The sequence below is a fragment of the Pseudochaenichthys georgianus genome, chromosome 15, assembly GCF_902827115.2.
Source record: "Pseudochaenichthys georgianus chromosome 15, fPseGeo1.2, whole genome shotgun sequence".
In the NCBI taxonomy this organism is placed as follows: domain Eukaryota; kingdom Metazoa; phylum Chordata; class Actinopteri; order Perciformes; family Channichthyidae; genus Pseudochaenichthys; species Pseudochaenichthys georgianus.
Genome location: NC_047517.1, coordinates 17,009,837 through 17,034,073, shown reverse-complemented (window position 1 = coordinate 17,034,073; position 24,237 = coordinate 17,009,837). Strand labels below are relative to the sequence as shown.

The following is a 24,237-nucleotide window of genomic DNA, read 5'->3' as shown; positions in this document are numbered from 1 at the left end:
ATATCAGGACTGGCTGTTGCTCTGAAGCTGACAAGGACATATTGGCAAATGAAGATAATTCAGCAGGCCGTCTTATCTATTCGCTCCGGTCTGCTTTATCTAATTTGGCAGTGAAACAACACAGACAATACAAGTCATGTGTGCCGTCCCTTTATTCCCACACCTACAACTCACAGGCTTGGCTGAGTTTTTCCTCCATGCTGGATGTGTGAGATTTCAAGTTTTCCTGCCAGCAATGACCTTTCCTGAAAATGTTTTTTTTTCTTTACCCTTTTCTGATTTCTATTGAAGCGAGTGGCTTATAAAATGTCGCCCTTCACTAGGTTCAGCTAAGAGTGACAGATAAGGAAGGCCCGGGGGAACCTGGGAGGCAGATGGGAGAGATGACTGTCTGAAGGTTTGGAGGATCTTCCTTTTTCTCCTCTCTTCCTTTCTTTTGTGTTGTGTGTGCGATGCGGCTCCCCAGTGAGCCAGAGGAAATTTTAAAGCGCCTGCAGAGGAGAGATGAGCTGCACAGACAAGCAGACCAGGTGAGAGAGCTAATCCTGCTGTTAGGCCTCCAGGCACACAACACAATGGAGTTTTGGTAACTATAATGACAAACCAACTGTTGAATTTTGTTTTTTTAACCATCCTCAGTGCTTAATTCCTGAGTTGTGGTCAACAGAGCTGTGGACTCGGGTCACATGACATTACCTTTTTTACTCTAAAAACACATACAATCCGTTAATTAACGGTATGATTCCACAACTAGTCGACTCTTAATCCCCAGATCCACTATGATAGAATTGACAGCATCTAATCAAGTTTCAGGATGGAACCTTGATTACTTAGATTACTCTAATGAGCGCCAGTTGGAAAAATGAACATACAAAAACGATATGGTGGTCAACAAAAAAAAGGACATACAGTATGCAAAATAAGTGGGTAAAATATTGCATTACATTTGGTAATGAGCGCATAATGACTTTAGGACTCAAAACTTAAAGCTTAGGACTTCACCTGTGACCTCCAGAACGAAGACTTGATCCTACCTAGTTGTGAATAATTCATACATCCAACTTTCTGGTAAATGTGAAAAATAATGGAATCAACATATTGAACCAAGGATTAAACACAACAGCCATTCTGAATAATGCATAGATAGACTTTCTCATATATGAATAATTCCCTGCTATCCCAGTAGAGTAGATGAATCCAACAGAAACCTCAAATCTAATCCATTGTTTGCAGGGAACCTGATATTTGGCTTGCGGTAACCACAGTCTGACCTACACACACAGTCGATAGATTCCCCTCTCCCTTCGTGCACTGCCAGCTGCGCTTTGGCCCCACTGAGCCCTAGTTTAGGTAACGTGATCCTGACTTGGGTGGCACTCACAGCAGGGGAGCATCTGCTGTGGGACTTTGGAAGTAGGACAACCTTGTCCTCAGTCACATGCTATTATGTGCGATGAGCACCAAATAAATCAGTGTAGGATTTGACTGGTGACGGTCAGTCCAGAGCGGAGGACGAACGCCAACATTCAATATATTTACTGCTGACAGTCAAATATTAGAAATCAATGCATGGCTGTAAGCTCTTCCATCTGGTTAAAGTGGATGTTCGATTGGGTCTAACTTTACTGCCTGTCAGCATATTTTTGCAAGGCTGATAAAATCCCAACATGCCATTGCACGCTTTAATTGGTTCCGTGTATTTTTTTTTTAATCTTTCATTGACACCTCCTCTGTCCATGGATCTTTCTCCAGATCTCCTTGATGCCAAAGTCATTTGGTGCCTCTCTTTAGTCACTGGTTAAGAGCCTGAGCGTGCCCTCAACACAACCTGAAATCCTTCTCCATCTGAAACACTTTTGCCTTGTGCCAGTGTGAGCTCCCATCTGCTGTCCTGGCACCGCACAGACAAATGTAGATTAACTACCTCATCTCAAGCACGCTGGCCAAACCCAGACAAATCCACTCACAAATAGCCATCCAGGCATTTTTATACCAGCATTAGGGCGGAGTGGCGGTTGATGGAGAGGTCAGAACAGGCTGTGACCTCCAGCTTCCCTCATAAAGTCATACTAGGGTGAAGCTTTTATTGGATTTGCCTCAGACAAGCTTTGCTGACACAGAGGTGAAGCACAAATAAAAACATTTCAAACAAGCCAACTGCAACTGGCTCCAACTCCCTCAACAGTGAGCCAAAATGTGGGAAAAAATGAATCCAAAAAAGATACAGCCAAACCAGCTCTACCCACAGATCCAAGCACCTGCACAGCCACAAGCCCTGAGAGGACGCCATAGATTGGACCACACTCCAGCAGCTGGGCTGGAGGTTTACGCAGGAAGGAGGAAACTAATTTAATTGTTTTTTCTCTGCACACCCAAAAAGGCTTATGATTAATTATTCAGCATGTCCTTCACCAGCGGTGAAAGGAACATCTGTCATTTATTTAAAGCACAACAGCTCACAGGGAATCAAGTCACAAACACATTATGGTTTCATGTTTCCATTCGAAAGTCTTGGCACACCTGCTGTTTACAAAATAGCAGATCAAAGTCTCACACAAGAGGTTGTCATCCTTGTCTTCTCCTGAGGGAGCTCAACAATTGTACTGTCCAAAATGGGCTCTTCTGATCACATCTGATGAGGACATATACTCAGCTTCATATTCACTTTAATTGTAATGCTTTTGATGCAGACTGAATGTTTGAATTTCTGTAAAAAATATCTGCCAGTTCAATCGACATTCAGTTCCATGTTATTCTGATCCTGCATTTGAGGCACTGGGAGTTTTCAGAGCTCACTTGAAAGATGGATGAAGGAATAAGCTGAACTTTGATGACCAGAACATGTAAATATACATTCACATATCAAGCAGCTATCTTCAAAACTTCAGAAGTCTTTGAGTGCAAGAGAGATTTTTTTCTTTCCTATTTTTTGAGTCCCTGCAGAGCTGTGGTGTAGGGCTAGTAACTTTGAAACGTTTTCACCCACTAAAAGCAAGCATTTCTGTATGAGGGATTAATCTCTTACATTACGAATTTTTGAAAGTGTTAAATAGTTTGACATGCACTATATATTTTCGTAACAAGAGTTGGAGGAAAATCTAATTGCCACTCTCACCTGCACACAAAATGTATAAAGCAACAATTAGCTTAGCGTAGCACTAGAGGGGAACACAGTTAGCGTAGTTCTGTGCAAAGGTCACACCACCTACAGTATAAGGCTCACTCTTTTACATTGTATATGTTGTTCGTGGAAACTTTTTCTTAGTTTTTACGGGGGGTCATTTGCTATTCATTTGAACATAGCCAGGCAAGCTGTTAACACCTGCTTTCAGTCTTTATGCTAAACTAAGCTAAGCTAAGCTAACCCTCTCTTTGGCTCAAACTGAGCTGAGCTGTTTTTTTTAAAACAGAAAAACGATTTCTTAATGACATATTAAGAAAAACAAAAAAACTCAACAACCACAACCCCCCAGAAATGGGAATATATGTTTGAACACCACTGGGGTTAACTTGAGGGGATCATGACATTTGAAATTCTGAATATTGGAAACAAACGCATTTAAGAACACAATAGGGGCTTATTTTTACACTACATTTATTAAAAAAACAAAACCAAAAAATGACCAAAACCAAAAAAAAGCAACCAGTGTCCCACCAGGGATGAGACAGTTTATGGAGAGACACATTTTTAAAAGCATACAAACCAGCAAACTGTAATCTAGCAGCATCCAAATGTTGGAATCTCCAAAATCATCATTTATATATTTAAATATATAGTTGTTTTTTTGCCCTGGCAAGCTACACACTTTACAACATACACAGAGCGTTATCTCTCCTTAGTGCAGAAAAAAAATACCTTTAATAAAATAAACAACTTTAGGTTAAATAAGCTTAAATAATAGTGTTAAATACAAGACACTTCTGTGGCAGATATGTACAGAAATAAACACATTTGGCATTGTAAGTGTGGTTCACTGGCGCTTGCTCTAATGCTCTAGAAACCACTGCATAAGAACACATTTGCTGTGATAAACTACACACTATCAAACACTCTCACACACACATACACAATCATACATACAATTTGATATCAGTGAGCCACAGACAAGGCATGTGTTTATAAAAGAGAAATAAAAGCAAAGAGAAACAATCCATTTACAACCAAGAGTTTTAGGCACAGTCTGTCCTGTTTTATAAATACATGTCAAGTACAACTGCTTCTCGACAGGATCTCTTCACGTTTGTGCTAACTTATTTTTCTCTTTTTTCATTTTAAAACACAGTTTTGTAACTACCACTTCATTATTGCTAGGACATTGTGACAGTGAATGGAAACTACTGATGAATGTGTGTAGGGAAAAGCACCTTGAAACATCAAAATGACTGCCATGTGACCCTACATTACAACACTGAGGAAAAGTAAAAAGGGGAATTTGTTCAAAGAAAAAAAAAAAAAACCCAAAACATCAAAAGCGTGAACGTTTTGGGAGCCAGGGAAACAGAAATCCAGAAAAAAAGGGTCTCTGTTGAGCTACATTCATTTTCCCCCTTGGACTGTATGTTTCAAGACCGCCACATGTGGATTCCTCTTGGTGCAAGCAGACCGTCAGTACCACTTCATTAAGTCCAGTACATTCCTCCCCCTTCCTCGCCTTACCCTCTCCACTTTCCTGTGTCTGTTAAGGCCGGCACAGAAACAGCTGTGTGACAGTGTGCAGTACGATACAGTACAGCTGAGTATACAGCACAGTAGACTGACGTGACATACGTAGGTAGATTATATGTTGACTACAGTAAAAGAGCTTTACATTCCACTACTGTAAGAAGATCCCAGGGACTAGAGCAAGGCTCCCAAGGGTTCTCAAATCCTCACTAGCGCACAAGGTTTTCCCATGAGCCCCCTTGGTCAGGATAAAGAAACCGTTAACATCAGAAACAGCTCCGCACTTCAGTCAGAGGAGGATCCCAAAACTAAGTTCCAGATCAGGGTTTCAAGTCTCTCCACACAGGGCTGCTACAGTCTCCTAAGCAGGGGCTTTTTAAATAGTTTTCATTACTCTGGGGGGCTGGTAATGGGTGGTTCTATAGTTTGTTGGCTTGTGGATCATCTGGGAGTCTAAAGTAGGAGTTGAGTGGGTGCCCAGGAGGAGTGAAGGCCGTCTCCTGCGGGTCTCTTCCTGCGGGTCTCTCAGGGTTTCTTGTCTATGCTGTGAAAGAACCACTCTGTGAACTTCCTGAGCTGAGCCGACGCCGTCTGGCTCTCCTCCTGCAGTCGCATGTTGTCCTGTCTCAGGTGTTGCACCTCCTCCTGCAACATCGCCTTATCATCTTTCTCCTGGAAACACAAAGAAACACACAGACAATCAACACCGGGACATGAGGCAAAAATAAATGGAAGTTGATGAAATCCCCCGCTATAAGAACATGCATCTGTCGTCAGCGCTGTGTTAATGGGAGGCATTAACATGGCAAAGCAGCCTTTTCTCTGTTCTGATTAAAGTGCACTTCCCGTCACTATGTTAAGCGCATTAGTCGAGGTGGGGAAATGTTGGGCTGGGACACAATGAGGGAAGGAAGCAGGATATTGAATTAAGTGGATGAGTTTGTATTACACAGACCGCAGGGCATGCATTACTCAATGTCTGCTCTCCTGAGCTACGTGACACAGACATGCACTGTTTTCTGACCTGGAGGAGGGCAAAGGAGGGCAAAAAGGTGACAAAGACAGAATCAAGAAATCAGTTTGATATATGCGACCTCACCTTTCTGAGGTCATACTGCAGCTGTCTGAGGATCACCTCCAACTGGTTGACTTTGCCGGTTAGTGTGGCGGGGGCGCCGCTGTAGGGGGACACAAGGGTGTTGTTAAGACTCAAGAAAGACACCTTTTTCGAATAAAACACAAAGACCTCTTCTACAGCGATACAGGAGCTGATAATGGACAGTGAGATAAGCCCCGCCCCCTTTAATTACTGTTGTTACGCCTGTCAAGCTGTCCGTTTTCCCATTATTTGAATTGGACGATGGAGTTTTGTGTCTGAAAACATGAGGGTAGCTAGCTGATTATAACAATGTTATAATCAGCTAGCGACCTAGTGTAGGCTAATGCTAAAACGCTCTGAGCTGCCAGCTTACTTTTTTTATATATATATTTTTTTTTAAATCTTAAAATATGTTAGACTCACACTTGATATTATGCTAACAGACAGATCTTAAGTGTAAGTGGATTTGGAAATAAAGGGAGTGCATTTTTCATGTTTTCCAATGTGGAGCTGCTAAGCCTTACCATTTTATTACAGAATTAGGAAACACAAAAACTTGTTCTCACATAATCCTGAAAGGTTTAGTTGCTTACAATTTGGGAAATATTTTGATAAGCAATAGAGAGCTTAGGTTTATGCTAGAGGATGTTTCTCTTTCACCACAGAGAAGGATTTGAGTATAACAAACAAGCGATGACTTTTGCAAAGATAACATTACCTAATGCAGATTTGGATTCATATTACCTGTAACCCAAAATAATATTATACATGCATTAGTTAATGACACGTCCCTTTGTAGTTACAGTTAGCAAATAAATCATGGATAGAGTCCTTAGGTATAATCCTAAACTGGACAGGCCTACCATGTCGAGTTAGGGTTGCTAAACTATGATTATTAAATCTCTGTTTGTGGGCAGGCTCTAACAAACAGTCCTTTTTTCACTTGCTACTGGAACATTGGTAATTGTGTGTTTGTTGTTTTAGCCTACTCTGCTCCCAGGGCTGCTCCCTCCGCCTCCACCACCCGTCTGGTCAGCTCTCTGGAGATATGTAGAGCCTCCGCCCGCTGCATGTCCGTCATGGTGCAGAAAGAGGCCACTCGCTGGTCTGGAGACAGAAGAGGTGACGCAACAGGTCATAATCTGCCCTTAACATCAAAGACAGGAAATGTGTTCAGAAAGGCACTTCATGGTGCCAACATGCTAAACACAACTAAAATAGAGCGGAACAACACACTCGCATGCATGCATTCGTGACAGGATGGGGCGATTCATTCATGCTTTTTTTAATGAATGAATGGTTTTGGTTGAAGCGCTGAAAGGCAGTCCTCCCATACTGAGAGACCTATAGCCAGACAATAGGGAACAAGGTGGAAAACAGAGCATTTTTTAAAGACCATCACAGATAAAGTTAGTCCCTTGGGTGTTGCTGCGGTGCTTCTCCCTCTGAGCTGCTACTGACAGCTGTTTGACTCATAATGGGCTGGATCCCAGAGAGCTGTAAGGCACTAGTCATGCTTGTTTTGCCATATCAGGCCCTTAAGCTTGCTCAAAGCCCCATGGAAAACCCAAACTTGGCATGTTATGCTTGGGGACTGCTCAGTTGAGGCGTAATGCTCTTTTCTTTAGAAACCACACTCTTTTTCTCAAGCCCTTGGTCTGAGACTAAAGATAGGAGGATCTGCATATTCATAGAAAATATTAAGGAAACCCTTCTATTAATTTAGCCTCCAAATGAAAACTAATCCACTCCAAGACAAAAGCTGATGGAGCCCGGAGTTGAATGCGACAGGAAAGGGAGACCAAGCTTAATTTACATATGAATGAATATTTGTGCTCATATGTGCTGGCTGCATCAGAAAGATTAAAGACTTCTAGGATAGCAGTGACGGGCACAGGAAAAGCAGCTTGTCATTTTTTCCCCGTGACATGGTGTCCAGATTCTCTGCGCAAGCTGTTGATAATCAAACCAAAACAGATTACACTGAAGAGAAAAAGAAATCTATGCGAGTGAACATACCGTGCTGTATGTATTTGCGAGGGCATATTAACATAATATGCAATAGTTGACAAAGAGAGCTTTCACTGATTGCAACAAAAGACTGGTTGCTGAAATGTAGACTGTTTTTTATTTCATCCGCTTTCAAATGTTAGGAGGCCACAGTATTTTAGCTCTAAGCTTATCCAAACTGAATATGAGCAGTCTCTCTGGATCCACATGACCAAGGATACGAGTGCTATTATAACTGCTTTACATCTCAGGCAACCTCTTTCTGCCCTGCCTCCAAACAGAGCTGGTTAAACATGGCACGATGTCAGCCTGGAGACACTTTCTGCTCGGCAACAAGACTCCAGTTTACACAGCGTTTTTCTGGGCCATGCAGGCTGCCGTGACAACTGCCTTCATAGTACTCCGCATCATCTCCACTGATTCCACTCGGCTTAAATGATACGATGCGGGCTGTGCAGCAGGAAATGTATCAAAGAAGAAACTCCACAGAGGATTAATTAATTACAACAAACAAATGGTCACATGCAACCCCATCGCTGGGGTCTGGGGGTCAGTCGGAGTTCAAGTGGAGAAAATACTCATGGCATGTTAGCGTTTCCGTGATAGATGGGAAATACACTGGCATGAAAGAAGTAGCAAAACTACTAAAAGAGGGGGGGAAATGAAAGAAGTTGATGATGCTGCTGACCATGAACTGCTGAGACATGTCAATGCTAGTTAAATGAAAATAAGAGTGAATGAAAAGAGATTTTGTTTTGACAGGAACATATAACTCATGTTGTCCAGAGATAACAAACTGTAATATCACCGCAATTAACGTAAGCTTTTGATTCCTAAATTGCTTTCCCAGAGCCCACAAAAAACACAATTACTCTAAAGCAGCCATTCAGACTGCTTATGAGAAACAACATTGTACCTTAAAAGGAAGATTTTTAATCTAAGGAGTGAACGTGCCCCTTAGGGACAGATGAGATTTCTTTTTGTGGACTAAAGAAAATCCAACATCTTGTCGACCATATTCAGATTTATTGGACAAAAGAAGCAAAGAGCAGCCGAAATACCCAAATGATCACCCAAACAGCTTAACAGTCAGTATTCCTGTAAACACTCTCCCGAGTGGCCGTTTGCTGGCTTCAGAGCATGACAATTGGCACCATGCCTGTGCTGACAAATGGTGGCTCACTTTTCCAAGCCACAGTGCTCAATGGGAATCACTATGGGGCTCAGAGCAGAGGCGCAAAAAGCAAAAACCATTCCCTTAAATTGTCCCTACAGCACCTTAGGAGACACTAGAAGAAAACACAAAGCGTACACAAACCTGCACATGCAAGCGAGCTAGCACTTGCAGACGAAAACACACAAAATTGCACACACACACGCTAAGCAGCCAGGAAGAAGGGGGAGGTAACACGAAGTGCCAGCAGCTCCCGCCAGGCTGGTTACCTTCAAAGGCTCGTGCTGCATCAACCAGGTGGGACCAGTCCAGGCCCGAGGCAGGGTCTGGGAGGGGCATGAGGCCCGGGTCGCTGAACTTGGACCTGTCCGCCAAGGAGCCGTCAGAGAACCAAAAGTCATCTGCAGAGACAGGCAGGCACTCGGATCAGTGTCCAGGCCTGGCCTGAGTTTAGAGCTAATCTCTGAGTCACCCATCAGTTTGCATCACAGCAGACAAGAAGGGTTGGGAGAGGTATGGGGGGGCGTAGAAGGGGAGGGGGTTTATTCAAACAAATCGTTGCTGCTAAAGGGAGGTTATTAACCTTACTCTAGCCTTGCACATCAAAACACCTAGCTCGAGTCTATGCTTGGTAAATCCAGTCCTTGATATCCAATCATACCTCCAGTCCAATACTAATCTGAAGCGAAATAACAAATCCTCCTAATCGTTGCAAACGATTTCACTCTAAAAAGAAAAGTTTTCTATTTATGTGACAGCACAATAGGTTCACATTAAACCACCTTCTTTGCGTGCCACTCGCAAGGGCGCTGTCTGAGGGGCGATAAATTACTTGTCTTAGTGAATGTCTTCATGTTTCAATCAATATCTCCTTTCCTTCCACTCTGTCTCTCTCCGCCCTCCCTCCCTCCCCGTCAGCCCTGAAAGATGGGGAATGCAATAAACAAGCTCCCATTCTGCAGAGAGGCATTTAGAAAAGCACGAGTGGAGAAGCAGAAAAGGAGACGGCGAGAGCTTGAGGTGATGCTGACACTCTCCTTTCAATTTACCCAGCGTCTTGGAGCTTGAGTGATTCACTGTTTACCAAATTGGGCTGTTTCAGTCAGGGAAAGAGAGAGCCTGTGTTCTCAACTACCCTTCAAAACAATCAGGAATCCATCAGGTTGACAGTCAGAAGAGGCCAAAGAGAGAAACATCTTTCCAAAAGCCATTTTCTATCCAAAGACGGCAGCCAGAGACGGGGATGAGGAGCGGTATGGAAATGAGACGAGAGGGACAGCGAGGGAGGCAGGCAGGGACTTATGAGTGAATGAAACATTATGTATGACAGACATTGAGACACTCCTGATGGAAAAATAGGCATGTTCATGTCACAGATCTTCCAAAACCTGCAGCGGCGCAGGCAGGACACATCACACCTCTCATCACTAATGCATATTCAGAGGATGCTTGGAGAACAGAGGGGAATACTAGCCAACAGTGACAGGTGTCTGCTTAATGCAGACAGAGCCACGTGGAAGTCGCACGCAGCCTCGCCCAGTTCCAATTAGTTGTCTATATCGAGGAGTGTTGCTGGAGTGTGTACCAGTTGGGTTAAGAATATTGGTAGGACACAAGTGGCTCTTCAAACAAGTATGCATGTCCTGGCTTTTATCTGGGGCCAGAGAAGAGGAATGATAATCCAAGAGCAACATAGATGCAGAGAAACATCAGCTTTCCTGTCTCTAAGAGGTATTTTAATAAGACAGAGTTCTGTTTTGTTTTCTTTAAAGGGCACAGTATGTCATTTCAACCACTAGGATGCTCTCAATCAAATCTGAATTATCTTCAGTGTCTCCTAACAAACAGACCTCATGGATGAAATAGGTAAAACACTGTCTAAACAGTACACATTAAACATCTGTGTTTTTCCTGTGGAATAGCATGGAGGAACTGCGTGCTATAGTATAGTATATCCTTGAAAAACGAACAACATCTGAAAAATGTATCTAGAAAATGTGCAGTTTGACTGGTAAAATGAGAAATGAAAGTTCATCTGTACTCACTCCTCAGGTTGGAGGCTCCCTGGTTGTGGACAATGCGGGGGGGCAGCGTGCTGTGGTAAGGTGGCGTGGTGCTGAAGAGGATGTCGTTGGGCATGGCTTGGTCCAGCATGGAGCTGTGCGAGCTGGTGTAGGACGAACCCTTACGGTTACTGCACACACTCTCGTCTGACAGCGTCCGGTATAGGGAACGTCTCGGTGACAGACTGCCCACCGCTGACACCTGAGAGAAGGAGAACCATTTGTCAACAGAGAGGCACAATCATGCAAATGATGGAGCTGAATGACATTTCCTCGGCACAGCAGGTTTACATGAGCGGGCAGCTGGGCGGGGAAGGAGGAAACATGAGGGAGCAGTGTCAGGAATCAATTACAGCCTTTGCTCTCTGGAAAATGCAGATGGATTGAGCACAGCTGGATGGGGTCTGGCAGAGTGGGCGGAAACAGGCCACAGGCCTCATGGAGGTGGTGACGGAGGTTACTGTGTAGTCACTGAGCTTAATGTGAGAATTAACATTCTGAAACTGCAGAAAGTGCCTAATCGGGATGGAGAAGAAAAATATAAGCTGATATGCAAGCCAGAGATGTATTTGATAGAATAAAGTCACACAGCAATAAGTGTACCAGAACAGAGTATTGTATTGTAAATGGGAGTATTATTTCCCATGTCAATCCTAATCTTTTCAGTGCAGCGAGCATGACTAATTGAGTCAAAATGGCCTCATTTATAGGAAATAAGCCAAGATGAAAAATACTATAGTTTTCCTTAAACTAAAGTCCAGCATGTGTTATTACCCCGGGATTATTGATTCAGATCAATACAACGTCATTTAACTAGTGTAGAAGTCAATTTAATGAAAAGTCACTCATTTGTGAATGAATTATGTTCACATTTTCTTTTGTATGCTTGTTTACAAGTCAGACAAAAACAAATAAACACAGTCCAGTAAAGCAATAAAGTCAAACTAAGGTGTGTTTGCTGCTTTGTGGGACTTATAAAAGCCAATAAAAGCTGTTAGAATATCTGTGGTTTGAAAAGCAGCATCGTCCTGATGTGCAGTCGTCTGTGCAAAGAGAAGAATTACACAGCCCATCATTGCAGGGATAATCGAGTTCCATGACTGAGGCCAGAATTTTTACAGAAGATCTCCTGTTTTAACACACAAAACCACTAAAGCCAATCGAATCCATCATTGTCCCTTTTAGCTTACATAAATATTACAGAAGTGACATCAAAAGTAGCCACAAATGATATGTGGGACATTTCGCCAGATGGGTAAATATCTGCCTTTGGCTTCCCAGCTGTAACCAACACTAGACAAGCATTCCCGCAGGCCAACACCCAGCCATCTCCATTTCAAAAGACTGATCCCCCACAAATCCCACCGTGACAATTTAACAAACATCTAGTACGTGTTTAAAGCGGCGATGTGCATTAGAACTCAAAGCAGCATACATACACCCTGCCTCTAAAGAACACTTCAGGGGCTTTAACTCAACAAGGTTGTCTAACTGCAAGTTTTCCCACCCAACTTTACAAGATTAGACCCCATAACGCTCCTCGCTCATCAAAACAACTTTGAACAGGATTTGCTGCGCTCTCATATAAAACAAAAATAGCACAGATTTAAAGATCTAATACATGGAGTCGGTCCAAATGAAACCATTTGCAAAAAGGGCTTAATGTTTTTTCAGAAGCCTTTTATTTATTCTTTTATCTATTTTATTATTTATTTATCTACAGCAACACATCCGAACACATCTTGGCGTCGGTTAACTGCACATAATGCGGAAAATATTGCTTTAATCAAACCTGAAAGATCATCAACTATTTCAGTGTGTCTAAATCCACCTCAGCTGGCAACGGTCCTCTCCCTGGTTTGGGCTGTTTGAATTCCTTTGCACAAATGCAACGCTCTTATCAGGCGAGGCAGCGGTGACACATCTACCGAGATTCTTCCTGACTTTCTTTCCCTCGGTGCTCGCTCTGAACAAAGACAACAACCAGCATAAGAAACCCTTTGACGTGCCACTTGGGAGGATGTGTCGGACAACCACCTATTCAGATGCTTTTTTTCTTTCCCACAGGAGGTCCAAAAGAGGAACGCTGTGGGAGAATGAGCTGTGAGCGGCCTTTCCTTTACGTCAGCTACACAATAGTCTGCCTGTCTGTGGCACAGCGTCTCAGCGGACACCGTGGCCGGCGAGGGAAATCTCTCCGCACCTGCTCACTAACACAAAGACTGGCATCGGGTGACTACCGGAAGTGACACACGAATTAACCTTTTAACGATCAAACACATTTATTAAATGTGTCATAAATCAACAATGTTTCCCACATTGTCATTACTGTATTTATAATCCTTTACGTGCCAGCTGATGATTGAAAACATGCAGTCCCGGAGAAGCTGCTCCCGGAGAGAGAACAGTATGTGTTTATAGGGATCAGATGTTCATATGGTTGGAGTTTCTGGCTCTGTGCCCTCCTGCATGCATCTCTTTCCCACACATTGTATGATCATACTGAATCAGACTGGAGATTGAGGTTACAACAAAGAATATACCGCTCTTTGGATCCAACATACAGTACTGTGCGCCAGTTGTTTTCATTCTTTGTGGAAACTAGAAGGAAATCACAGCAACGGCCTGACACACCTGCTTTCATGGTTCTCTTGTCAGCATCACATGTTATGTACTGGAAGCCCAGTCAGTTAACAACAAGGCAAACCGATCAGAGCACGCAGCTGCTTCGTGTGAGGCACATGGCCTGCTTGTGCAAGAGGGCATGCCTTCTATCTTCTGTAAGAATGAAGTGCATTTATATTAGGATCGAGCAGCATCCAAAAATAACCCATTTGTATGTCTCCAGGGTCCCTTCCGGGTAGATAATGGATGGGGGGTTGGGCAAATGGAAGATGCAATTAATAGAGTCTGCAGGAACATCAAACACTGCACTCTGTGCAACTCCCTGCCTTTAATCCATGACATCCCGACTGAGCAAACCCAGGCCCCATTATAAATGAAATTATCCAAACACTCCGTGCCAGTCAATTGGGGACTGAAAGTGTCTCGTGTCGGAAGAGACGAGTTGGATCAGCTGTGAGCTCAGCAGCAGGAGTGGCTGATCGGGAGCAGATGTTTGTCCGGCTTTTAGTTGGTTCCCAGCAAGAGGCTATCTAATCTGGTTCTGGCCTTGTTGGTAGTACGCCTGTTAAGTCAGCATGATACAATAGCCTGAGGGGTTTGTGGTCGATCCTAACAATGTCATGTCATCACGCTATCAATCATTATTTCACAGTTTCAACAGGTTTTATTGGTCAACCTCAAAATGACTGTGCCATTAATAGGTTAGTTAGTCAATCAGCTACGATGACCTTACCTTCCGACTTCTGTCTTCTCCCGGAGGGCTGTCCAGGAGCATCATTTTAAGATATTCTTCCTTCGAAAGTCTCTGCAGGGATTTCCCATCCTGCTCGGCAGCCTGGAGCCTGCAGGCCTCCTCTGCGTACATCTGCCTGTAAACCATACCGATGAGGGGGGGGGGGGGGGGGGGCACAGAAGAACAGAGCTCATCAGAAAGGTCATAATGAGCCACATCCTGCATTGGAGGCCTCGGGCCTTCACTGCTTGCCCCAGCTATTTAGAAAATAACGTCAGTATCACACAAAAGGGTTCAGGGTGGATCAGTCTTAGCATGCCAACATCAGGTGCCTCCATGCTAGTCAGGTGAACTTGGGGGTAACCGGGAGGGAGCAGGGAGGGAATTGATTTTCAATCCCACCCTGTCCCATCTCACTCTGCCAAACCGATGGTTAAAGACACTGTGAGGAATGCAGCCAGGCTGTGAGAGGGAGAAAGGAAGGAGGAAAGAAGGGACTGAAATTACATTCAGAGACAAGTGCAAACCACACACTGTGGAGGAGATTTCAGACAACGACAGAGAACACAAGAGCTGCTAGACAGGATTGGCAAAGGATCAACAAGAGGTGACATGTTTTGTTTCTGCAGTGTTTCTGTCTGTCATGATTTTCAGGGTGCTGAGTGTGGAGGAGTTTTACTGGGAAGGGAGGATGTGACTGACCTGCCTGGTGAAGTGGTGTGGCTGTGAGACCTCTGCTTTAAGTGAGCAGCCTGTGAGCATGACACACTGAGTGCTGTTGGCAGGGCGCTAGATGGCCGCGGGGGATCTGCAGCACGGTGAGACGATGGGCAGCCTGGCTGACGGTTACCTAGAGACACTGGTGCTGAGAGTTGCCCTGTTTTAAGCTTTTGGCACCATGGCAACCAAGCCCTAATAGACGGTATAGAAAATGTGTGATTGCCGAAAGCATTCTGACTGATCCATGAGATGCCTGGTTAAAATAAAAGTGATGTATTCTGAAGGCTGCATCCAGGGAAAAAATGAATTAAGCTTGGTATACTAGCGAAGATAATGGAAAAATTAAATAAATTATGATAGAAAAAGATTTTTGATTGCATGTTGATGTTACCTTCCTCTGTCCCTTCTACTTTAAACAAGTAAGAAACTTGAATCCGAGGAAACGGCTTACTCATGACGAGAAGATTAAATAACTAAAACATGTATTTTGTTTTTAAAACAAAACACTCCTTTCAAACCAGCCTGTCCGTTGTGGAGTGTCTTGCTGCCAATCACTGTTGGACACTACCTGGACCACAAAGGCTAGAACATAGAGCACAAAAAGAGCGGGGGTGTTGGGGCGCACTTAACCACAACATGCCTGTTTTGGGTGTAGACAGCTTGCTGCATGTCGCCTCCTCTCTATCACCATGGCGGCTGATAAGGAGTAAGTATTGTGGACAGTACACAGCAGGATTTGGGAGGAGATACAGCAGAAATGTCACAGCCACTGACGCACAGCTGGTTGTCCTCCACTCTCAGCGTGTGCCACGAGTGGGGAGGTGATTCTGGGACAAAGGGTGGGGGCTGGGGAGGTGATTCTGGGACAAAGGGTGGGGGCTGGGGAGGTGTGTGTGGGGGGAGCAGACTGGGCCATGGGGGGTTGACTTTGACTAACTGAGTACCTTGAACGATCAGACAGCATTTTGAGGAGGAAGGCTAACAAGCTCTCCGCTCCTCTGGAACGAGAAGCAGAAGCAAGAGAGAAACAGCCGAGGGTTAGGAGGCACACAGCCTGCGTTACATACAGTGTTAGAGCAAATGAGAAAAACATTTTTAGAAAGGGGGAAGAGAAACTTCATTATGTTACAATATCTGTGAGTAATATGATGCCATTCATCATGAGGCGCTTATGTAAGATGAAATACAACTGTGGGAATATAAAAACAAACAATGGGGAGGGTAACTGAATTATGGAGCTTTTTCATAAGTCGGCAGGAGATGACTTCACTGCATGTGATCAATCACATAGTCCTTAAGTGGCAAATTTCACAGGCTTAATGAAATTACTTGGGAGCTAACGCAGGGGGTGTCTTCCAGGGCAACTCTCACATTTAACCCCTTTTAAAATATGCCCACAGCAGCCCGGACATAAACACCTTGGAAAGCGCACACACACACACATACACACACCATCAAAGCTGTGTTTCAATTTCACCGTCAATGGCTCTCTGTTCTCTACAGAAAACTATTTCATCATCAGACAGATACAGTCAGTCGTCACTGCTTATATAAAGACTGAGGGGAGTAAACAATCTCAACCTGGCTGAGCGTCCGCATGCATTCCTCTGCGGTATTTCTATTAGGCTATTGTGTGGCGGGGTGTGTCCTTGGGCTGTGACAGCCGTGTGTTTTTGTGTGCGGATTGTTGCTTGGCTCCCAGCAGAGATGCTGATCTGGTAGAGGCTCAGCCCGGCAGTCCACGGGGACGCGGCTTCACGGGAACAATCAATAACAGCAAGTGACATGTGCCAAGTGTATTATGTCCGCGGCTTCATTGAGCTTATTTATTTTGTGACTGTCTGCTTCAATCAAGGCCAGTTTATGCACACTGGGTGAGCTGGTGGAGAGGGTTGGGCACTTGTATTGGAATTGGTCTGACTCTAGTGCAACAGAAACTCTTGGAGAAGCCTCTACAGCAAGAGAAGCAGCACCTATCGTGATTAAAAAGAGTGTCATCTAGCTTTGCATGATGGCTACTGAACTTGATGTGAACGAGGAAAACATTTCTGTTAGTGGTTTCGGAGCGCATTTGGTGATGATCTCATACATGATCTCTCTGGCTTTGTCTCTCACACACACTCACCCACACTCTGAAATGTTGGGAGGTCCCTCAGTGCAGTGGGCATCTTCATCCTCATTCGTCTTCATGCCCACTGGGAGTGTGCAACCGGACAGTGGGCGTGTCTGTCCACAGGCCTCTGAGCTGGGTCCCGGCCCCAGCTCTGGCCCTGTGCTGCTGCTCTGGGGGATGGTGTACACCTTGGAGGAGTCAGCTGACATACAGTATCTGGCACCGCGGGCCAATGGACTGCCAGAGTGGTGAGAGCCACTGACCAAACAGCAACAAAAGAAAAGGGATAATGTAACTCATAAGTGATCAAAATGAATGAAAAGACATGAAAGCATAAACAAACATCAACAATGACAAAATGTGCTATTAGTCAACTCGCTCTAATGATTTTCAACTTAAAGTGATTGTTGAAAGCTCCGCTGTTGGCATGGACATGATGACATCATCTCCTCCACAGAGTCAAGCTAATTCACCTCTGACCTACATTGGAAGATGACTCAAAACCAGTCCAGCACGTACATATTACTGCTGAACTTTGTCCTTTAAACATTTAGTCAAATATCAACTGACAAACCGTATTAAAGGGTCAGTTCATTTGATTTAGACAGAAGGGTATTTCCCCCTGTTACTCTGACTAGACTTGGCATGAACACATGCTAAATGCATGGCTAGATATCACAAGGTAAAAGTGGGAAAAAAAATAATTTGGAGGAACATACTCTTGCACCTATGATCAAATAGTCTAAGTAATGATGTATAGAGAAAGATATATATATGTTTTTCACTAAAATGGTTAGTATTGTAGTGATATTCCCCTACATTAACCCGTATGTAGGCCTAACCCTACTAAAGCAGAGTTTGTTTCATGGTAAATGGGTAGTATATGGATTGCATGTGCCTTTCTTTCTTAATGGACAAAACACTTTACAATTTCCCTCCTATTCTCACCAAATCATTCTCTCATTATTTTTTACATTCACAGCACATCACATAATCCTTTCTTTTTAAGCTTCGAGCCTTTTCTTCACTAGTGTTTCAACTTGGTGAAAATGCCTAGAATAACTCTGTATCCTTACGTAGGGCATTAAGGCATTCATGCAGAATGAATGCATTGTATTTGACAGCGATGAGAAAATGAGCCATGCATCAGACAAAGAGCGCTCTGCCTGTCTTTGCTCCTCTTAAAATGGTTCACAGTGCATCCTTTGCAATGTAAAGGTAATCCCCCAGAATGAGACATATACTATGGTTTCCTATTCATACCTTTTATAACATCTAGGGAAGACGGTGTTTGTTCCATATTACATGCCTGGTTAGCTGCCAAACTGTAACATATAGATGCCAGGTTTTAGTCCTAAGGTCTTGTTGTCTATTGGAAAACTTTCAGCAACATTCTTCTAAAATACCTCAGAGACATTGGAGTTGGCTTAAGCTGTGGGCACTACACACTCCGTTTCCATATTCATAACCATCTGGGCCACACCCTGCGAAATGTGCTCCTGCTGCTTCACTGTTTGTTCAGATGACATGTCAAAGCCCATTACGTAAAAGGTGGGAAGCATCGGAGTAGTCAAGGTGATGGCAGGGGATCTTAACTCATTTCTGAATGATGTCCTGGAGTGGACAGCTCTGACAGGTTACTGATCTCAACAGATTGTGCTAACATAATCCTGTACGCCATAAACATATAGATACCCATTCCATTTCATAGAGACAGAGTGCGAATGGCTGCAGGGCCAACCCTCTCTCACACCCTCCTCTTTCCCAGATGGGTCCCAGTCTGGTGACAAGGACTTGGATTACTGTGTGATGAAACCCCCCCCCTCACTGGCTTCAGCACAGCTGGATGAGTCAGGCAGCGGGTCAGGAGTGCGGAGCACGGATGGGTGAAAAGGTCAGTTAACAGCCAGCAACCAGCCTTTTGTGCATGTGTTTGCTTCTGTGTGTGTGTTTAAAAGAACAGATAATGTGGCTGAAGAAATTGCTGGCGGTGGTGTGTGTGTGTGTGTGTGTGTGTGTGTGTGTGTGTGTGTGAGACTGTAACCACGTGTTTGGACACAGCGGATATTGCTCCGAGATTCATACCATGCAAAGGCAGTGATTTGTATCGGTGGACAAATCAATAAGCCACAACAGATTCAAGTAATTGTCAATTGAAGGTAGAACGTCACAATCAAAATTGGCGAGTGTACGAGTATACAGTGTGGTGACAAATAAAAGGAAAACATAACATTCAAATGTCTTAGCATAGACATTCAGAGCAGTTTAGGTTCAATAGGTCGCCCATCTCATTCTTGACTGACCACAAACACTTTTTCCAGCAGCAAAACAGTAGATACCTAAAACAAATAAAAACTGCAAATTTAAAATCTTTTAGGGGAAAAAATAAAAATAAAACACACTTCCCGTCTCTTCACTTTACCTTGAATGGGATGAGATCTCGCTTAGGTCTCCGATGCTTCCTTCTGTCACATGACTAGACATAATGGCCGACGCGTAGCCGTGCGGCATGTACAGTTTCCCATGATCCTCTTCTGACGCCCCGTCCTCATGGTGCTCCGACGCCCAGGGGTGTCCCTGCTCCCCCACCCTGCCCTGCAGCAGCACCCGGGCCCCGGGGGCGACGCATGGATTCGTGTCGATGCCGCTGTCCGTGGACGCCCCTTTGATGTAAGTGAGGCCCAGCATCTCCGGGTCCATCAAGTCTCCGGAGCCAAAGTGCTTATCGTCGCTGTTGCTTGAGGCGTTGCTCGAGAGGGTGTTGCTACTTGAGTGGCTTGAGTTTTTATCGCCAGTCTGGAAGAAAAAGACAGAGCAGGAGGGTTAAAAATACAGTAAATCAGAGGAGGTCAAATCATTCTTACGGTTGCTTTAACATGATTGGTGCAAAACGGGGGGATGGGTTAACCCATCAGGCTACATCACGTGTTCATGTGTCTCTGACTGAGGCTTCCTCAAGCCCATGGCTAGTAAAAAGGAATATAAAAAGAGGATATGCTTAATGTACATATTATGTTTTTGACTTAACCTGAGAGAAATACACATGATCAAGCTCCTAAATTAGTTTATAAAAGGAATGTATTATATCTTATTAGGTTTTGATCAGAAAGCTGTCGCTGTTCATGATTAGGATAAATAAATTGATGTAAAATATGCAAGGCCATGTCTAATTTAGTTTGAGGCATCTAAATTGTAGAACAACAACCACAACATGTTAATGTATTTACTCAAAATCCAACCTCTAGTGAAATGGGGTTAACAGATATGTCTGATTGAAGAATATGAACTAAGACTTCATGATAATGACCCGTCATGTGTGCTTCATCATGCTATGCTAAACACTGCTAAATCATGAAAGCATATTAAATTGCATCACATCAAAAACAGCTACTCTTACATGAAAAAAGGGGGGAAAGGCTGTGAGCATTATGGCACTGGGAATGGCACTGAAAGCACTAAAAGATGCTGTTAGCTGAATCCAGCAGCCTCTGGCATCAGAAGGAGAAAGGAAAGACGGAAGGAGAGATGGTGAATGGGCCAAACAAAGAGATAAATGAGAGGGGAATATAGAGAAAGGAGAAAATGAGAGGCACACGCACTTAATATATTCAACCTTCGAGGAAAATGTGTCCTAGAAAAGTGAGACAACCCCAAACGATGATGAGCTGAGACCTCCGTTAGCATGCTGATGAAGAGAAAGTGATAAGTGCAAAGAGCGACTCGAGGGGACGACATGAGGTTGAATATCCCAACTGAGCTCCTGGTTGCTGCAAAGCACAACAAAGGGCAATTTGACCTCACCCTGGCTCAAACACTAATGTGGGGAGAGTAGAGTTGGGCATTTACTGCAGCACAGGTACTGTAGAGGCTGCTTTAAAAGCTTTTAAATGGTGTGCCCTTTCACAGCAAGTTGACAACAAATTTCCAAACACTTGCATTAAATGTCACAGACAAAGTAGGTCAGACCTGTACCCTGGAAAGCTTGTTGGGAGAGTCTTTGCTGCCTTCTCTCTGCTTCAGAGGGTTCAGGACCTTGGTGGAGGGGATGTGCCATTTGGCCTCTGTGGACAGAAAATAAAAAAGCTAAGCATGTAGAAGTGCAAAAGTGTGAATATGCAGCAAAAAATAAACTTTATAAGAACATAGGACTCACCTGCAGATCTGGTCCTCTCCAGCGTGGGCTCCCGCTCCCTGTGGATCTCTCCGTCTCCCCCCTGGAGGTCACCTGCCTGCTCATGGAGGATTGGGGAGGGACACCTGAAGGCAGAAAGTGGATTGGACACATTGTGAGTGAACCTTGTATTCTAGTCAGAGAAAGGTTTCAATGCATTTACTGCTGTATGTACAGCAATTAGCTGAAGATCATTCAAGGTCAAATCACTTGAGCTTATAATAGAATAAAGAAGCTGCCAGACCACGCTGACAGAAGACCTCCTTTCATTCGATTTTCCAAGCCAGGCGCTATTTTGCTCCTGACAAAGGGAAAAGAGCAGCAAATGTTTTCAATGCGGGTCTTAATTCAATCCTAAAGAGCTACATGTAATAAAGGTTAAGACGGATGAACAGAGGTCGCAGTGTCTGCTGACCTTTAGCTCTAACCGGAGATCAATCAGCTTGTCTGTGAGTCTGCCTCGGCTCTGACAGGCCGCAGTGATCACTGAGAGTTCAGTGCACTTTTGAGGCCTCTGACAGAAAGGCAGCAGTGTGAAGCTAAGCCTCTTGTCATGGTCTGTAACCACTTACAGACAGACAGCGGTCTCCGAAGGATTCTACTCAGTTTGACACATGTTACGCTTGTGCAGTCTGAAGCCCTGCATACCATTATATGATTGAAAGCAGGAATAAAAGCGATGTATATGTGCTGTTGAGGAGATAAAACTCAAACTGAAAAACATTGACAGAAAAAACATCTTCCTGGATACTTTCATTTTGACACCAGCTAAGATCCTTCTCTTTTAGGATTTATTTTTCTTCATCAAAAGCTGTCTTTCTCCAAAATTACATTGTAGTTTGCTAAAGTGGCACTTTACTTGCAGTAGGTAAGAACAACAAAGAATTCTTTATAAGCACTTCCCATCATATGTAAGTGCTATTCCTTACTGAATATTCAGAACAGAAGGATGTGAAGTTCCCACCAGAAATACTGTACTGGGCTTGGATTTCTTTTATGTGAATAAAACGGAGTGGCTTGATTTTCAAAGTGGCCATTTGTGTTTGAGCTAGCCTTTGTGTTCTTCTGAATGTAGCCATGAAAGTAAGGCTTTCAGTTCAAATGGAAATGATCAGAATGCATGTTAAATGAAAAGAAACTCATACATAAAAGTCATCCCCTATCATCTGCCCTAATTTTAAACTCTGGATGTGGTATTAGACCCTGTGAGGCATCATTTTGTTGGAACTCTTCCTGTAACAAAAAACAGAGTGACAAATTGCCAAAAACGCACTGATGATTTGATAATTTCATGTGGAAAAAATTGCTGTCATTTTTCAAAATTGCAAAATCTCGGTAATAGTGCTGGGACTGATTGTCGCTGCATTCATTACTGCAGAGCCGCATATTCCTGGAGTGACTTTTTACAAGGCTGTTTCAAAAGACTGATGTGGTCCCGTACCCATCGTATCCGGGCTGCTGGGACCAGGTGCCGCTGCCACAGGGTCCAGGGTCACTGGAGGAGGACTGGTTACTGGGGGAGCTGCGGTAGTGCTGGTCTCCCTTGTTACATGACGTGACCTGGGGGTTCTCCATGTCCTGCATCGTCCTGCAGAAACAGTGGCAAAGAAACACCGTCATAGATTAAAGGGGCCCTTTAAAGCTGGTTTGGGTTGTTTTCTTTCTGCAGTGTGTTAGACAGGTTGTGCATGCAAACGGTCTGCAAAGGCTGAAATATGGATGTCACAGTAGAGGGACAAAATATAAACATGAAACTCATCATAGTGAGTGAAATCTTCAAACTGCTTTTTTTGTTAAACCAAAACGATTGGATATTCAATTTAAAATGACACAAAACAAAGAAAAGCAGTGAATTGTTTTGAGATGATGACATCTGCAAATTAAAAAACAATTATTTGTAAGTAATTGCTATCCCAATCATCTTAGAGCTGCTCGGTCTGTACATATTATTATTTGAAACAATTGTATACTCAATAACTAAAGTAGACTCTCTAGCAACCGACAGTTCACAACTGTAAAAGCGTCCTATCCCTCACTGTGCAGATATAATGACTTTATTATTGGCTGTCACTCCAGCAAATAGTCCTTTGCGTGTGAGCACTGTGGATAATCTCTAAGAAAATGTGAGAGCTGCCGGTGAGGAAGAAGGTGTCTTGTTCTCCAAAGACAAACAGAACATTAGTTATGGTAATACGCTGCAGTGGGTAATCCAGATGGTGCAGCCCTGTGTGTATGTAGAGTAAAAGACACAAGTGGCTTGTGCACGTAAGAGGACGTGTTAAATTCCTGAGCTTTAAGAAACAATCTGCTCTTAAACTGCTTTTTACAAAACCTCTTAAAGACGTTACGTCATTTACTTACTTGGACTTTGAGCATGATCTCAGCTCAACTTATCGAAAGTGTCTTGCAGTAGGCACGGAACTGACTTAATGCCTTGAGACAAGACGTATGTTTGCTGACTCAAGTGTTAAATAAACACTGGATTCAAGTTATGTCTGCTGCCTAGAGGCCTTTTAACCAACACACAAGAGAAGGTAAAACGACCGGACAGATACAAGACTACAATAACATATGCAGGGTTGCTTTCACATTAAGTCTCCTGTCAGGTTGTAAACTCTTTCTTTTATCTATTTGTTTATGTAAGGAGTTTTAGATTGGGTCGGAGTGAGGCTTCCAAAATGTGTATATTTTCAATAAGTATAAGGGATCCTTCAAAGATCAGAAATATGAAGGTACATTTCATGAAAATAATCCAGTTAAACCTAATAATTCACATTCACATCACATTTCAAATTGCTATTGAGAAGCTGTGAAATGATTGCCCTGACTGATTTGTCATCAGGTTTCCTTTGTCTAGACCTCCATA

The 24,237-nt window shown here is 43.6% G+C and overlaps 1 protein-coding gene across 4 annotated transcripts in view; it reads right to left on the bottom strand.

The window, feature by feature from the left end:
* Nucleotides 1-3,577: 3,577 nt before the first annotated feature.
* The window catches only part of sipa1l2 (signal induced proliferation associated 1 like 2), an 81,692-nt gene continuing 61,032 nt past the window's right edge, over nucleotides 3,578-24,237 (bottom strand). The window contains exons 11-22 of one of the 4 annotated variants that reach the window (XM_034100694.1): nucleotides 22,813-22,959; nucleotides 21,354-21,457; nucleotides 21,173-21,261; nucleotides 19,623-19,996; nucleotides 17,213-17,458; nucleotides 16,032-16,085; nucleotides 14,368-14,503; nucleotides 10,992-11,211; nucleotides 9,216-9,347; nucleotides 6,752-6,869; nucleotides 5,763-5,841; nucleotides 3,578-5,335 (exon numbers count right to left, since the gene is read on the bottom strand). In XM_034100694.1, coding sequence (XP_033956585.1) covers nucleotides 5,189-5,335; nucleotides 5,763-5,841; nucleotides 6,752-6,869; nucleotides 9,216-9,347; nucleotides 10,992-11,211; nucleotides 14,368-14,503; nucleotides 16,032-16,085; nucleotides 17,213-17,458; nucleotides 19,623-19,996; nucleotides 21,173-21,261; nucleotides 21,354-21,457; nucleotides 22,813-22,959 — 1,846 coding nt within the window. In that variant the 3' untranslated portion in view covers nucleotides 3,578-5,188. Of the gene's footprint in view, nucleotides 5,336-5,762; nucleotides 5,842-6,751; nucleotides 6,870-9,215; nucleotides 9,348-10,991; nucleotides 11,212-14,367; nucleotides 14,504-16,031; nucleotides 16,086-17,212; nucleotides 17,459-19,622; nucleotides 19,997-21,166; nucleotides 21,262-21,353; nucleotides 21,458-22,812; nucleotides 22,960-24,237 lie in introns of all 4 variants that reach the window. The other 3 variants (XM_034100695.1, XM_034100696.1, XM_034100697.1) reach the window with 3 other exon arrangements.